Source organism: Triplophysa rosa, linkage group LG8 (assembly GCF_024868665.1).
Source record: "Triplophysa rosa linkage group LG8, Trosa_1v2, whole genome shotgun sequence".
NCBI classification, from domain to species: domain Eukaryota; kingdom Metazoa; phylum Chordata; class Actinopteri; order Cypriniformes; family Nemacheilidae; genus Triplophysa; species Triplophysa rosa.
In genome coordinates, this window is record NC_079897.1 from 2,927,261 (window position 1) to 2,941,434 (window position 14,174).

Sequence of the window (14,174 nt, forward strand, 5' to 3'; positions counted from 1 at the left end):
GGGACTTTTTCAGCATGCAATATCATTGACGAAAAATGATGAGACTAAAATGTAGTTATAAAAATAAAAACGTACCTAAAAGTCTTTTTAGTCTTTGTCGAAAAAAAATAGAAGATAATATTACAGATTTTTGTGTGAGCCTCTGCTGTGCGAGCCTTCATGTTTGCGGTTGCCAGATAACAGGAGTTCAGATCCCCCAAACAGGGATAAAAGGTTAAAAAAGTTTCGGTTTTCTGCCAGCGGGTAACTTAATTTCTGCAATCTGGCAACCATACACTGTGGAATGCATACACATTTATGATGAGAACACCCACCTGTGATGTTATAACTGTAGTGAAAACAGTTGCGGTTCAGGAGGCAAGGCTCGGTCTGCATGCTAACCGGACAATCCTCTCCCTCTTTAGGCAGTCGCAGGGCGAAGGCGGTCCTCTCACGATCGTCTCTTCCAGTACACGGCTTTAAGACAGATAGAAAACTGGGTTTCGTTTTGCAGAACTCCAAATCCATTTACTAGCTGTTGTCAAAACTGACAGCTGAAAGCGTTCCGTATTTCTCCTCAAGCTGTTCATTTGAACAAGTGCATCTAAACAGTCTGCTGTGATGCTTTTATGGCTCCATTGAGGCTTCACGTCTGTCGGCTCTCAGTGAGGGCACATGAGCCCAGGATATAATAATGACCCTGTCGGCATCACCCAGATGAGGGCAGACAGAGAAAATCCGAAACAAATGAGATTACTGTTGACACATACATAAGAGTATAGAGCAATAAAATTCATGTGGATAGCATAGTTTGGATAATTCAAATGTTGGGAGAATTTGGTCTTAATTGAATCTAATTAGTCTGGATGAAATTGTGCAGATGTTGTGCAAGCATGCCGTCTTCTGGCGCTTTATCAACATACAGTGAAACACCGAAACGGTGAGTGTAAAAATCAGACACTGGCTCCCAGGTGACTGGCTCATCTGGGAGCGATGTAAATACCAGGTATAAATAGCAGATAAGTGCATTAGAGGTACCCGTACCAAGTCACATGGGGTCCAGGGAGTCCAGTCGGATAGCACGCAGTCCTCTGGGCAGGGCAGTCGGCTTTCCCTCGTACCCAGCGGCATCTCCTCTGGATCACACAGGTAATCATCCACCCCGTCGGTTGGGCCGTCCGCTGTGTTTAACATACACCTGCAAGACCATCAAATGTGTACAATGAGACTGCAGGTGTGAAGAGGGTAGTTCAACAACTATGTGTAGAAAAATCTTATTGTTATTGTTTTTATTCCATATTGTTTACTCTTATTCATTGTATATTCACTCGTTTTATTGTGTATTATTCTTATTTTTCCCTAGTATGTCCAAGATGATAGACCAAACCTGCAGTATTTCAAAATAAATAAATTAGATAAAATTAGGGCTGTCAAACGATTAATCGCGATTAATCGCATCCAGATAAAGGTTTGTGTTTACGTCATATATGTCTGTATACTGTGCATATTAATTTTGTATTTATAAAAACATATACACATACTGTACATGCATATATTTAGAAGAAATAGTACACAAAAAAATTATAAACATTTATATATTATTTAAATGATTGCTAAATATAAGTACGTAAATACATGAAAATATTTCCTTAATATGTTTACATGCATGTGTATGTGTACAAAATTAATATGCACAGTTCACAGACATATAATATGTAAACATAAACTTTTATTCTGGATGCGATTAATCGTGATTAATCGTTTGACAGTCCTAAATAAAATAATAGATAAAATATTTGGAAAAAATAAGAAATAAATTGAAATACGAAATAAGTGACTTGATGAAAAAATAAATACAATTGTTGAAATGAAAATTAATCATGAATTCATTTTTGGATTACTCTTTTTATTCTTTATTTATAAACAGTTATTACAGTGTAAAACCTTTTTTATTTTTAATCTATTTCTGTTTATATTTATTTATGCATTCATTTGTTTTTATTTATTTTTCCCCACATGTATTTTTTCCATATTTAAATATTCTCACATTTATTTAATTCTTTTTTATTTCCTTTTATTTTTTTTACATTTCATGGTCCCACATGGAAATGAGGGGGCGGTCCTTGAGTAGCTCCAGTGCATCATTGGTTGAAAGCTCATATATAGCAGCGTCAAATCTAAGTAAGCTTAAAAAGTTCTGGTGCATTTTGTCAAAATAATTTGTAGTGATCATGATTTTTCAAAAACAGAAACTGTAGTTTCTGTGTGCTTTTCCAGGTGTGGACCTCCATAATCCTAGTGTGTATGGGTTTCATATTTTTACTGTCTTTGTAATGTATTGTTTCTTATGCCCTTCTACCCCATCTGTTCTGAGAGCAAAAGACATAATACGAATTTCATTGTACTAGACAACAAATACCTTGACTATTCACCAATGGATCATTAATATTATGGATGTGGTCTCATGGAACAAAAAAAGAACTGTTTTTGAAAAACCTTGACTAACTTTATAAGAACTCTTAAAACTACTGTAGGAAATCCAGTTGTGGTCTCACCTGACTCTTCTGGTCTGCACGCCCTCACCGCAGTTCTCCTTCAGGTCCACATTACTCACTTTCCACACGCTCCAGGGTTCTGCCACCCAAACATACTGACTGCAGTCGCTGACGCACGGCACCACCTCATAGACCTGAAGAATGAGATGAGCGGTCATTTACTACCGCATCAACACAGTTCACATTTACGAGAATGAGAAATTCAAATAAACTCTGCAAAGATGAAGACATGAAAGTGCATTTACCTGCGCCTGTGGCCCGGCAGTTTAAGAGAAAAAGAAATGAGAAAATATGATCAGATAACATCTGCGTCTAGAGACCAACACACCATAAACCATGTTCAGTGCATCACTGCCTGAAGTCAACATAAAACTGTGCACATTGTTAATTAATAACTCCAGTGTTAATAGACAAAAACGTGTATTAAAGCAAATTAGTCAATATTAATTTCATCTGGAAAAGAACCAACATTGAACAGTTTCAGCTATTAAGATAAACCATTTGTCTCCTAATTTGGTTATTTTTATGTATAGTCTGAATATTATAACAATAGCAAGTTTCATTTGAATAAGAATGAGTGTTATGCTGAATGAACAGTGATTCACCTGTGATGTATTTTTAGATCCTTGGTGTGATTTTCATTAATATTAAGACTCTAGATTCTAACAAATGCAAAATGTGGTCAAAACCAGATGGCTGGGTTATAAATTCATCCTTGCATTTTGGGTTTACACAGTAGGTTACCCAGCGGACTGTTTTTTTCCCTACTTTACCCAACCAGTGGTGTCCAGATTATAAAAGAACATCACATGTATCTTTCAGAGAAAGATTTCCCAGAATGCACTGCAGCAAGCCCAGTTAAAATCGAATCCAGCAGAGGACAAACTCCTCTTATAAATATATCTTATAAATAAATAAATGCATTTAAAATGAAAAACAGTGATAAGTAATAGTTTATTTAAGAATAATAGATGGTAAAACGTTTTTTTTTTCCTGTGGATTGCATTATTAGAGTATTCAATTTAGCAACACATTAAAGCCAAATTACAGTATGTTGCATTAAACTATGAGTTGAGACTCCTGAGTATTTAGATGTTCGTAGAAAGCACAGCAGTATACTAGGTTTAAAAAAAAGAGACAATACATATTTAATGACTGCAAGGTATAATATCACACAACATCAATACGTTGGATATGTGTTCAAACATCGTGTGTGTGTGTCAGAATGTACCTGGTTGAGGTGGTCTAGTTTCGGACAGGGTCGCCCTCCATTGTATGGCTTTTCTCTGAGCCACTTGGAGCGAACTTTGACCCCACTGCCACAGGATTTGCTGCAGCGTGACCAGTTGGACCATTCGCTGAGTTTGCAGTCGGAGGGACAGGGAACGATACAAGCCTCTTCTATATAACCTGAAAACCGAGAAAAGTTATAATACATCATCTGGACCCAGTCCTCGATGATTCCCAGATCTACTACATCAACTCAGAGCTGGTTTCTCAAACAGCTTAAAGGTCCGATGTTGAAATTTAGAGGCATATAGCGGTGGTGTGGCTGCGAATTGCAAACCAACGTCTCACGGCTGACACGGAACAAAGATGTCGTCACGTTTTCACTTCTTTGCCGAAACACGCAATATTTTCAAATACAGAATTTCTCTGGTGGGTCAGAGAAGAAGATTTGCTTTAGCTGATAATACAGAATTTTATTACTGCTGTTTACACATAAGATGCCCACACACTTTTTCCAAGAAAAGGCGTGCACACACACACACACACACACACACACACCCGCGTTTCAGAGCATCCTTTCAAGAGCAGCCAAGTCTTGGTTCTAAACACCCAAATCGTTTGCGCTGTAACTCATTATCACTTAAAGAGACATGCACCAACACGGGTTGCTGTGAGCATAGCTGTTTTTGACGAGGCAAAAAGGGTTTTGTTTACATAGCCATTGAGTGTTTTTAAGCAAAATATGTTCCAGACATTTCATGAATACCCTAATAAATCATACCAACTTGTTGAAAGTGCTCATCCGATGAGTCCTTTAAAGTGACAGTTCACCCAAAATAAAAATTCTGTCATCATTTGTTCACTCTCATGTAGCTTAGAACCTGTTTAGACCTAGCTTAGACTCTTTCTTCAGTGGAACACAAAAGAAGATATTTTGAGATTGGTCCACACAATGGAAGTCAATGGGATCCAATGTTGTCTGGTTACCAACATTCTTTAAAATATCTACTATACTGGTTAAGTATAACATGATAGTGAGTAAATGATGAAGGATTTTACATTTTGGCACCCAACATTGGACACTGTATTTCTTTACAGACTACTGACCAGATTCTCTGCAATGGCACCTGTTTGAAAAACGTCATCATAAATTTGTTCCTCAGATGTTTCAGTGCCAGGAATGTGCTTCCAGTTGCCTTTTTCATTTTATAAGAAAAGAAAAGTGTGGGCATCAGTTGTTCGGTCTTAGTGCATTTGTAAATGTGTTGCAGTTACAAAAGTGTTTACAGCCAAATGGACAACCAGAGCCAATTATTACTAGCATTTGGCACATGATGAGGGTTAATTTTGGTCCCTGGGTGTAAGTGAGAAACGTCTTGGTTACGGATGTAACCTCAGTTCCCTGATGGAGGGAACGAGATGTTGTGTCGAACCGACAGATTGGGGTTTGTCTTGAGAACCTATCATCTTCTGAGTATTTAGAAAAGGCCAATGAAAATTGACGAATGAAATTTGCATGCCGGACTCCTCCCCGGATGTCCGGGTATAAGAGGGAAGCCGGCGTGCTCATTCATTCACCTTTTGGTCTGAGGAGCCTGAAGCATCCCCCCTGACTGCTGGGGTGGGCGGCCAGCGTTGTGGCATAAAGGACACAACGTCTCGTTCCCTCCATCAGGGAACTGAGGTTACATCCATAACCAAGACGTTCCCTTTCTGTCGGTCTCTCGACGTTGTGTCGAACCGACAGATTGGGGTTCCTATGGAAAACTCCACAGTGCTGAGCCGCGTCACAATCTCTCGTGGAGCTACGCTGACTGGCCTGGGTGAGTCAGACGTGAGTGCTAGCCAAAATTGTAACCATCCAGTGGAGAGGTATGGGGTCTCAGAGCTTTTTTCAAAAAGTTGGGAAGCCCCTGCCACCGGCCGTCACGGGCGGAGGCCTAATTCTCTAACAGAATCTCTAAGGGGTGATTTTGAGATCAGTATGCCCTAATGACGGCATCCACGATCCAGTGCGCCAGCCTCTGTTTGGAGACAGCCCTCCCTTCTGCTGACCTCCAAAACAGACAAAGAGCTGCTCAGAGCTTCTGAAGCTCTGCGTGCGGTCCAAGTAGAGGCGCAGTGCGCTTACTGGACACAACACGGATGGGGTTGGGTCTTCCTCCCGGGTGGGGAGCGCCTGCAGGTTCACCACCTGGTCTCTCGAGAGAGTGGTGGGAACTTTGGGCACGTAGCCTGGACGGGGTCTCAGGATAACGTGAGAACCCCGGGCCCGAGTTCTTGGCAATCTGTGGACACGGAGGGTGCTTGCAGGTCCCCTACCCTCTTGGAGGTGAGCGCCATCAGGAGAGCCGTCTTTATCGAGAGGTGAGAAAGAGCGGCAGCTCCGAGAGGCTCGAAGGGGGCGGGGCCTCTTGAGGCCTGCCACCTAGGTCACAAGAGGGTACGGAGCGCGGATGAGGCGGTCGCCTTCTCGCGCCCCTTAGGAACCGAATGACCAGGTCGTGCTGTCCCAGAGGCTTCCCAGCAACTGGGTCGTGACGAGCGGCCGTAGCGGCTACATACACTCCCAGTGTGGCGGGGGGAGAGGTTACGCCCCAGTCTCTCTTGAGGAAGGGACAGCCCTTTTCCGATTGAGCAACTACGTGGGTCTTCTTGTCGAGAAGAGCACCAGGACGAGAAGAGGCGCCACTTATGGGCGTATAGCCGCCTAGTGGCCGAGGCCCTAGCCTGAGTGATGTCCCAACCACTCAGGATCTCCTCGCCCCGTCCAGACATGGAGGTTCCAGGGTTCTGCCTGGGATGCCGTAACGTGCCCCTTCCCCTGGGATAGCAGGTCCTTCACCAGGGGGAGTGGCCAGGGGGGATTTGTTGTCAAGAGCCTTAGCTCTGAGAATCAAGTCCTGGTTAGGCCAATGGGGCGTAACTAGTACACATGATGCTCCTCTTCCCTGGCCTTGCACAAGACCTGTGCAATGAGGCTCACTGGGGGGAAGGCGTACTTCCGCCTGTCCCGCGGCCAGCTGTGCGCAAGGGCATCCGTGCCGAGGGGTGCCTCGGTCAGGGAGTACCAAAGCGGACAGTGGGTGGAGTCCGGGGAGGCAAACAGGTCCACCTGTGCCTGGCCGAACTGCTCCCAAATGAGCCGGACTGCACGGGGATGGAGTTGCGACTCTCCGCGAGGCGTCGCCTGACGAGAGAGCGCATCGGCTGTCTGGTTCAGGATGCCTGGGATGTGTGTGGCTCGCAGGGAACTGATCACCTGCTGACTCCAGAGGAGGAGGCGCCGGGCGAGTCGTGTTAGCTGCCGTGAGCGAATGCCACCCTGACGATTGATATACGCCACGGGACCGCTGACTTCCTGAAGCTTCAGGCAGTTCAACACTGACTGGGCGCGCTCTGTAGTCAGTCGCGCTGTCATGGGGACAGAGTCGAGTTCCATACCGAGAAAGAGGATGCTCTGCACCGGGGAGAGCTTGCTCTTTTCTCAGTTGACCTGTAGCCCCAACCGATCTAAGTGCCTGAGCACCAGGTCCCTGTGTGTACACAACAGATCTCGAGAGTGAGCCAAGATGAGCCAGTCGTCGAGATAGTTTAGTACCCGCACACCTCCTTCCCTGAGGGGGAAGTATCATGAATCACAAGAGTTTTATGTTAGCAGATAGGTACAGATAAAGTACAGTGCACAGAACAAATTGGACATAAAATAAGTAAAGACACTTAAGGACAATTCGTCATCTTGGAATTATAAGATTCTGAGCCGTTTTGAGATATTGAGCTTAAAAGTTTTTGCATTCCATTTGACTTTGCAGACAGAACCTAAGTCCCAAAACTTTCACAACGTAAAGAAAAAACATCACATAATGTAAAGAAGTCACAGAATAAGAATATTTGAATAACACAATGTTGACAAAATTGTCAGATAGAACCTTATAATTCCAAGGCAACGAATTGTTTTAAATTGCGACAACATTTCTATAATTGTTAAAAAATGTTCAATTCAAAAACATTTAATCAATACTATCACATCTTTCTTTTTTCTTTATTACTGTACATTTATATTGTATTTAACAATGCAATAAAGCAAATTCGTAAAAAGAGCTTTATAAATAAAAGTAAAATGAATTATAAATATGAATATATATATATATATATATTTATCTTTACTGTACTGTCTGCTGATAAATTAATTAAAAAAAATGTTATTATGTAAAATTATTGACAGTAATACCTTGATAAAAATCGAATGAGAATCACCATTGAGAATAACATGAAAGACTATCTCCGGAGACATTACTGTCTTAAGAATGTACCTAAATAGCAAATAACAAGTGATTGCATGCAAAATATTTCAGGCTAATAAAACAGACTTCATCTTTTAATGCTAAACTTCATTTCTAATTCCTTTACTTTGATTTGAAAGGCTTCCCTGGAGATCGAACTCATGACTGATTGCTATCACTATGACCTTCCCACTGAGCAACGAGAACACTTTTAAAATGGCCAGAAATTTGTAAGAAACTACAAAAAGAAGAACATCGCCTCTACCTGACATTCAAAACTTGGCACAGCCGCTAACAAGCATTTGAAAACCAAGTGGCGTGCCGTGTACCCACAGGGCCTTCTGCATGGAGACGGTGATTGAAAAATCAAAGCAATTAATCAGAGAGGTCTGGGGTGAGTTTCGCAGCTTCTCCTCCCCTTCCGGAAAGATTAACCAGGATCTGACACGGTGCTGACAGGCTAGAGGAGAGTCGGTCCCCGGAGAGGGAAACCACAGCCACCCAAAATATCCTGCAGCATCAGACCGCTTCTGTATAAAGCTCTCTCATCCCTTCTTACCCCCGGTGTTACGCATTTCCAAAGACACGTCAGCTTGTTACTTTGCTTAAACAGGGTAAACTCCCTCCAGGAGGAGAAAACAAGACCCCGCCACCCGTGTGCTGACCCCTTGACCCGACGTGCATCCGTCTTTATCCCTACAGCCAGTTCAGAGGTGTTAAAGCAGACTTCAGAGCCGACGGCTTTTGCAGAACATGGCGTGCTTTGTGACCTCATTCCTTCAACGTGTCAGAGTTCTGACCCTGGGCGACACCAAAGCGCAATGCACATGCTGCGGCGTGAGACTTTACGAAAGAACGAAAACTAATTCTGTCATCGTTTACAACTTTCTTCCATTTCTGGAAGAAAAAACACTTGTTTTTAAGACTGTTCATTGCTCAATTACAATAGTGACCAAAATTGTCAGGCTTCAAAATAGTTTCATATTTATATATATTTATATTATTGAAGCAAGATCACAACAAGAACGAAGAAAAAAAAACGTTACCTAAAATTCTTCCTTTATGTATTGAACGTTTGCACAACGTGCGGTAGCATGCAAATAAAACATTCATGTAAAACACAAGCTAATGTCTAATTTATCTGTCACATGCGGTCACGTGTGAGTGAAAGGCACATCACAAGGGAAAAATATGACTGCGGCAGATCAAATTAATTTGCCCTCAATAAACAGCTTCAGAAAACATCGGGGAAAAAACAGGCAGACCCTTTTGCTTGATGTCTTCCAGAGAGGAAAGATAAGAGTTTTTACCGATTTCTCAGTAGCCTACGGCAACGTGTCGGACAGAGTTTCCTATTAAGATGAACTGTGATGATTAACCCAGCAAGAGAGAGAGAAAGAGACCTAGCGAGATGCCTGCTAAGCGAAATGGAGCCTTAAAGGGATAGTTCACCCAAAATTCTGTCATCATTTACTATTGTTCCAAACCCGTACAAACTTCGTTGTTCTGCTGAACACAAAGGAAGATATTTGGAAGAATGTCAGTAACCAAACAGATAACATCCCCCATTGTCTCCAATAATATTCATTTCCCCTACTATGGCAGTAAATGGGGGATGGGAACTCTATGGTTACCGACATTTTTCCAAATATCTTTCCTAGTGTTTAGTAGAACAACGAAATTTGAGTAAACGATGACCGAATTTTCATTTTTGGGTGAACTGTCCCTTTAAAACTGACTGATTTGAAACTGCATCAAGTGTGTATATGATGTCTTAAAATGCTGTCTTCATGGACAACTCACTACGTCTGGAACAGAGAGAGTAAAGACATTGAAAAAAAAGGAGTCAGAAAGGATGAAGAGATGATGCAAAAACAGGAAAAAGGATAAATAAAAGCAGACGAGAGACCTTCGATTTTAGGCTCCCTCTCTGATTTACTTGTCTCATGAGGTTAGTTTGTCTATTTTAAAATGTTAAGAAGGGTTTGATGACCAGTGTTGGGTAAGTTACCCTGAAAAAGTAATGAATTACTAGTTACTAATTAAATATTCTATAATGTAATTAGATTACTGTACAAGTTACTCTCTTCAAAAAGTATTTAATTACTTATTACTAATTACTTTCTATATCCTACATCAACCTTGATGAGTTAAGGGATTCAAGGATAGACATGAAACGGCTCTTTTAATTCATTCAAATAAATAATATAAAACTACATAAAGTATTATTATTAATTACAAATGTGAGAATTATATATTAAAGCACGGATTTTAAAGTTAGACTTTGAATTTTGATGTCAATTCCACTATTGCACACACACATATTACACAAAGTATTTAGTTTAATTACATCATTAGTAACTGTAATTAAATTACAGAAAAAATAAGAGTAATCCCTTACTTTACTTTTCAAGGGAAAAGTAATTAAATTACAGTAACTAATTACTTAGTAACTAGTTACACCCAACACTGTTGATGACATCACTCCTTCTATGTCTATATTCACATACTAGATATCATACGCCACTTGGACATCCTTCGAAATTGGCTTTAGTTTGATATCCCATCAGTACTCTCGGGAGTGACACGGATAACAGAAGAACAGATCAGATAGTCTGTTCAGGAGTTCATTCAATAACAGAGTTGAATTCTCAAGGCTTTGAACTGTTGGGAAATAAAGTAAAGATTATAAATGAATAATAGTGCATCTGAGCCTTTTACAATGATTTTTTTCACCATAATCACATTTATCGTGGCTACTGTCAGTACAGTCTCTAAACACCTCTTGTTTCGCAGTTTTTAGAGGATATTTTTGCAGTGAACAGTGAAGCAAAACTGTTGACATTTGAGCTTTTGCGACTCCAATTTGGTGCCTATAGCTCATACGACAATTAAAAGGGATCATTCAAAATATCTTTTTTTTTTGCCCTCATGTCATTCCAAACCTGTAAGACTTTCTTTCTTTTGCAGAACACAAAAGAAGATTTAAAGAATGTTGGTGACCAAACAACACCGGACCCGGAACATTTCTCAAAATATCTTCTTTTGTGTTCCACAGAAGAAAGAGTCATATACAGGTTTTGAACAACAAAAGGGTGAAAAAAGATTTTTGAATTATGGGTAAACTATCCCTTTAAAGCGCCTTCTTATACACGTAACCTCTGTTCAGTTCCTCATCTGACTGTTTGGGCTTTTAAATTCAATATTGCGCCCCCACATTCCACTACATGAATAATACTGTGAATAAAACCACGTGGCTTGTTGAGGAGAGAGGTGTGCTATCACTTCAACAGGGAGGACTTATACAGCCTGGATTTAGATTTCAAAGTAAGCACATTTATCATACGTCTCGTTAGTCTGTAATGAAAATGAACGTGTTACATCTAATGAGACGGGAAAATTTCAGACTTTAAATAATTAAGCATTTACATGGCTAAGACATTTGCGTTGTAAGAATGTACTGTGAGACTTTAGATATAAAAACGGGGACTGGTAAGTTACTGTTTTATCATTAATATGTGATAACTCCCTATTAATTTAAAAGAACGTTTGGGTATACCATCATGGCGGCTCGGTAGCTTCAGTGTGATGACGTCACGAGCAATCCAGGGCTAAAACAGCTTTTAGTGTGGTGGCACATTTTGCACAGACATACACCACTAAGATTCTCTCACAATAGATAAAGCAAAAAATATGCCTTTATCGTCATGACAACAGGAACATGTGAGCTGCTCTCATAAGTTTGTACTAGTGTCATGTTCATAGAAAAGATGAACAATTATTCAAGTATCTAGAAAATACTCATGTGCAATACACTGGAAAACATGGATTGAAAGAGAAGTTTATCTACAGCCACGGAAAATGTTAAGAGACGTTTTCAAAATTATTTTCAGTTTTTCTGAATTTACTATTTATAGGTGTGTGTTTGGGTTAAATGGTTGTTTTTGTTTCATATATTTATGTGACATATAATGTATATAATGACATATGTATATACTGTATATATAGACATGTGTCTCCCAAATTTCAAATAAAATGAATGAAAACTGGAGAAACAGGTGAAAATAACAGAAAAGACGCTCTGTATTTTTTCAGAAAACAAGCTCATATTCACTTTTAAGCAAAACAACAGTCATATTTCTACATGTATTAGGAAACGTTCAAAAATGATTTTTTTTATGTAATAAACTGGATCTTTATCACAGTTTCCATGCGTCTTGTCATGCTGTCGGTCTTTCACATTGCTGTTGGATGACTTTATGTGCACTGAGGTTTGATTTTGTTGAAATTCAACAGACACTGGACTGGAATGACCACAATACATCTAGAAATGATGATGAGATGAAAATGTGGAATGCTCTGTTCATTTTATTCGCTCCTGTATGTATCCAGGTCATAATCATAGTCTTTAAAACTCATTTTGACATCACAGGGAAGACGTGAGCCTTATAAAGTTACGTGGAGAGACGTACCGTGACTGTTACAGCGTGACGTCTCCACAAGCCTGTTGTCTTGATCGTAGCACACCATGGCCTGGTATCGGTAGCCCTGCCCGCACTCCTTAACATCTCCCTGGACCTTCATGCCCAGAGCGCTTTCCACGCGGCCCTCGGGCAGAATGCAGTCGGACCAGTTCCCCACCGGTTGGGCGTTGTATTTGTCACACGGGCAGTACTGGGTCTCGCTCAGCGGGTACATCTGGCTGTTCTTACATTCATCCTTCTTCTTGCTTTTTCCTGTAATCAGAGATAGTGTCGATGAATGAAACGCACTCGTCTAACCCGCCACCAGTGCCACATCTGCCTCCAGGTGGACACGGTACCATGGTAATACCTTGTTTTGGACATATATAAGTCAATATAGTTTATAATTATAACTCATTACCGACGAGAACTCTCTTCCGCGTTCGAACCCCAACGCAGTCCGAGCTGCAGGGAGAGAACTTGGACCAGTTGGTGAGCTGGCAGTCGTCTCTGCAGGGTAACTGGCAGGACTGGCTTACAGCGGGCATAGTGTTGGCAAACCTCAGACAGTGCGCGACATCCACCAATGTACCATCCAGCTGCCTACATGAGATAGCTGCAGAACAAATGCAGTGGTAAAATTCAACAATCCTTCAGATTACAGAGAGGATTATGGCACAGTGCCAGACGGCACAGAAAAGGTGCACGCTCGGTTATTTATAGGACAGAAACGCAGGAAAGAGTCACGCTCTTCACTTTGATCAGTCACCTGTTTGAAGGGAAAACATGTTCTGAATTTCTGTATTTGTATCTGCTTTCACTGTGGCATGTTATATGACAATGATGAATCAATAAAAAAACAGAACAATTTGATAAACAACAATACTATCTGAAAATGTTGAAGATAATATGACACAATCTAATGCACATCTATTATCAACATATTCATAAAGAGTTACAAAAGCACCCAGCGGTTCATAGTGTTCCTGTTTTTGTGAAACAGGCATTTTAAAGGAAAATTCTGTCATCGTTTACTCATCCTCATGTCATTCCAGAGGACTATGACTTTGTTTCCTCGGATGAACACAACGATTTTTTCTTTATAAAAATATCCATCACTATGTCCATACAGGTCACAAAATGTTGAAGTTCCATCAGTAAAGTAATCAATGTGTAATCTAAATGACTCCAGTGAAGTTAATAAATGTCCTCTGAAGTGAAGATACGAAGATTATATTTTTGGATTATTTAGCAAAAATTCACACCAAAACAAGCGCATTCGAGCGTCAAATTGGTGACACAACTTTGAATCTCACTGGCCACTTTATTGCATGTCACCATAGATAAATTTAGTGCTTGTTTTGAATATCACTAAATAATGTCAAAAATATAAATTCTTTTCTCACACAGCCATATTGTTTTGTTTCAGAAGACATTAATCGACCCACTTGAGTCATTTGGATTACTTAAATGATGGACATGTTTGCTTTTCGCAGCTTCAACATTTTGAGACCACAATGTGTAAATAAAGTGAAAAAATATTTAATATATAAAAAACATTGTTTGTGGGCTAAATTATGAAATGTTTTTTTTTATTTTTGGTTGAACTGTTTCTTTTAGCTGGTGTCATTCCTGTAATTGTAAAGCATCATGTTGAAGTGACC

At 40.4% G+C, this 14,174-nt stretch overlaps 1 protein-coding gene across 1 annotated transcript in view; it reads right to left on the reverse strand.

The window, feature by feature from the left end:
• The window catches only part of LOC130557895 (thrombospondin type-1 domain-containing protein 7A), a 96,442-nt gene that overhangs the window by 13,706 nt on the left and 68,562 nt on the right, over positions 1-14,174 (reverse strand). The window contains 7 exon segments of the mRNA XM_057340024.1: positions 315-456; positions 1,024-1,177; positions 2,535-2,668; positions 2,780-2,785; positions 3,766-3,944; positions 12,520-12,783; positions 12,932-13,126. Coding sequence (XP_057196007.1) covers positions 315-456; positions 1,024-1,177; positions 2,535-2,668; positions 2,780-2,785; positions 3,766-3,944; positions 12,520-12,783; positions 12,932-13,126 — 1,074 coding nt within the window.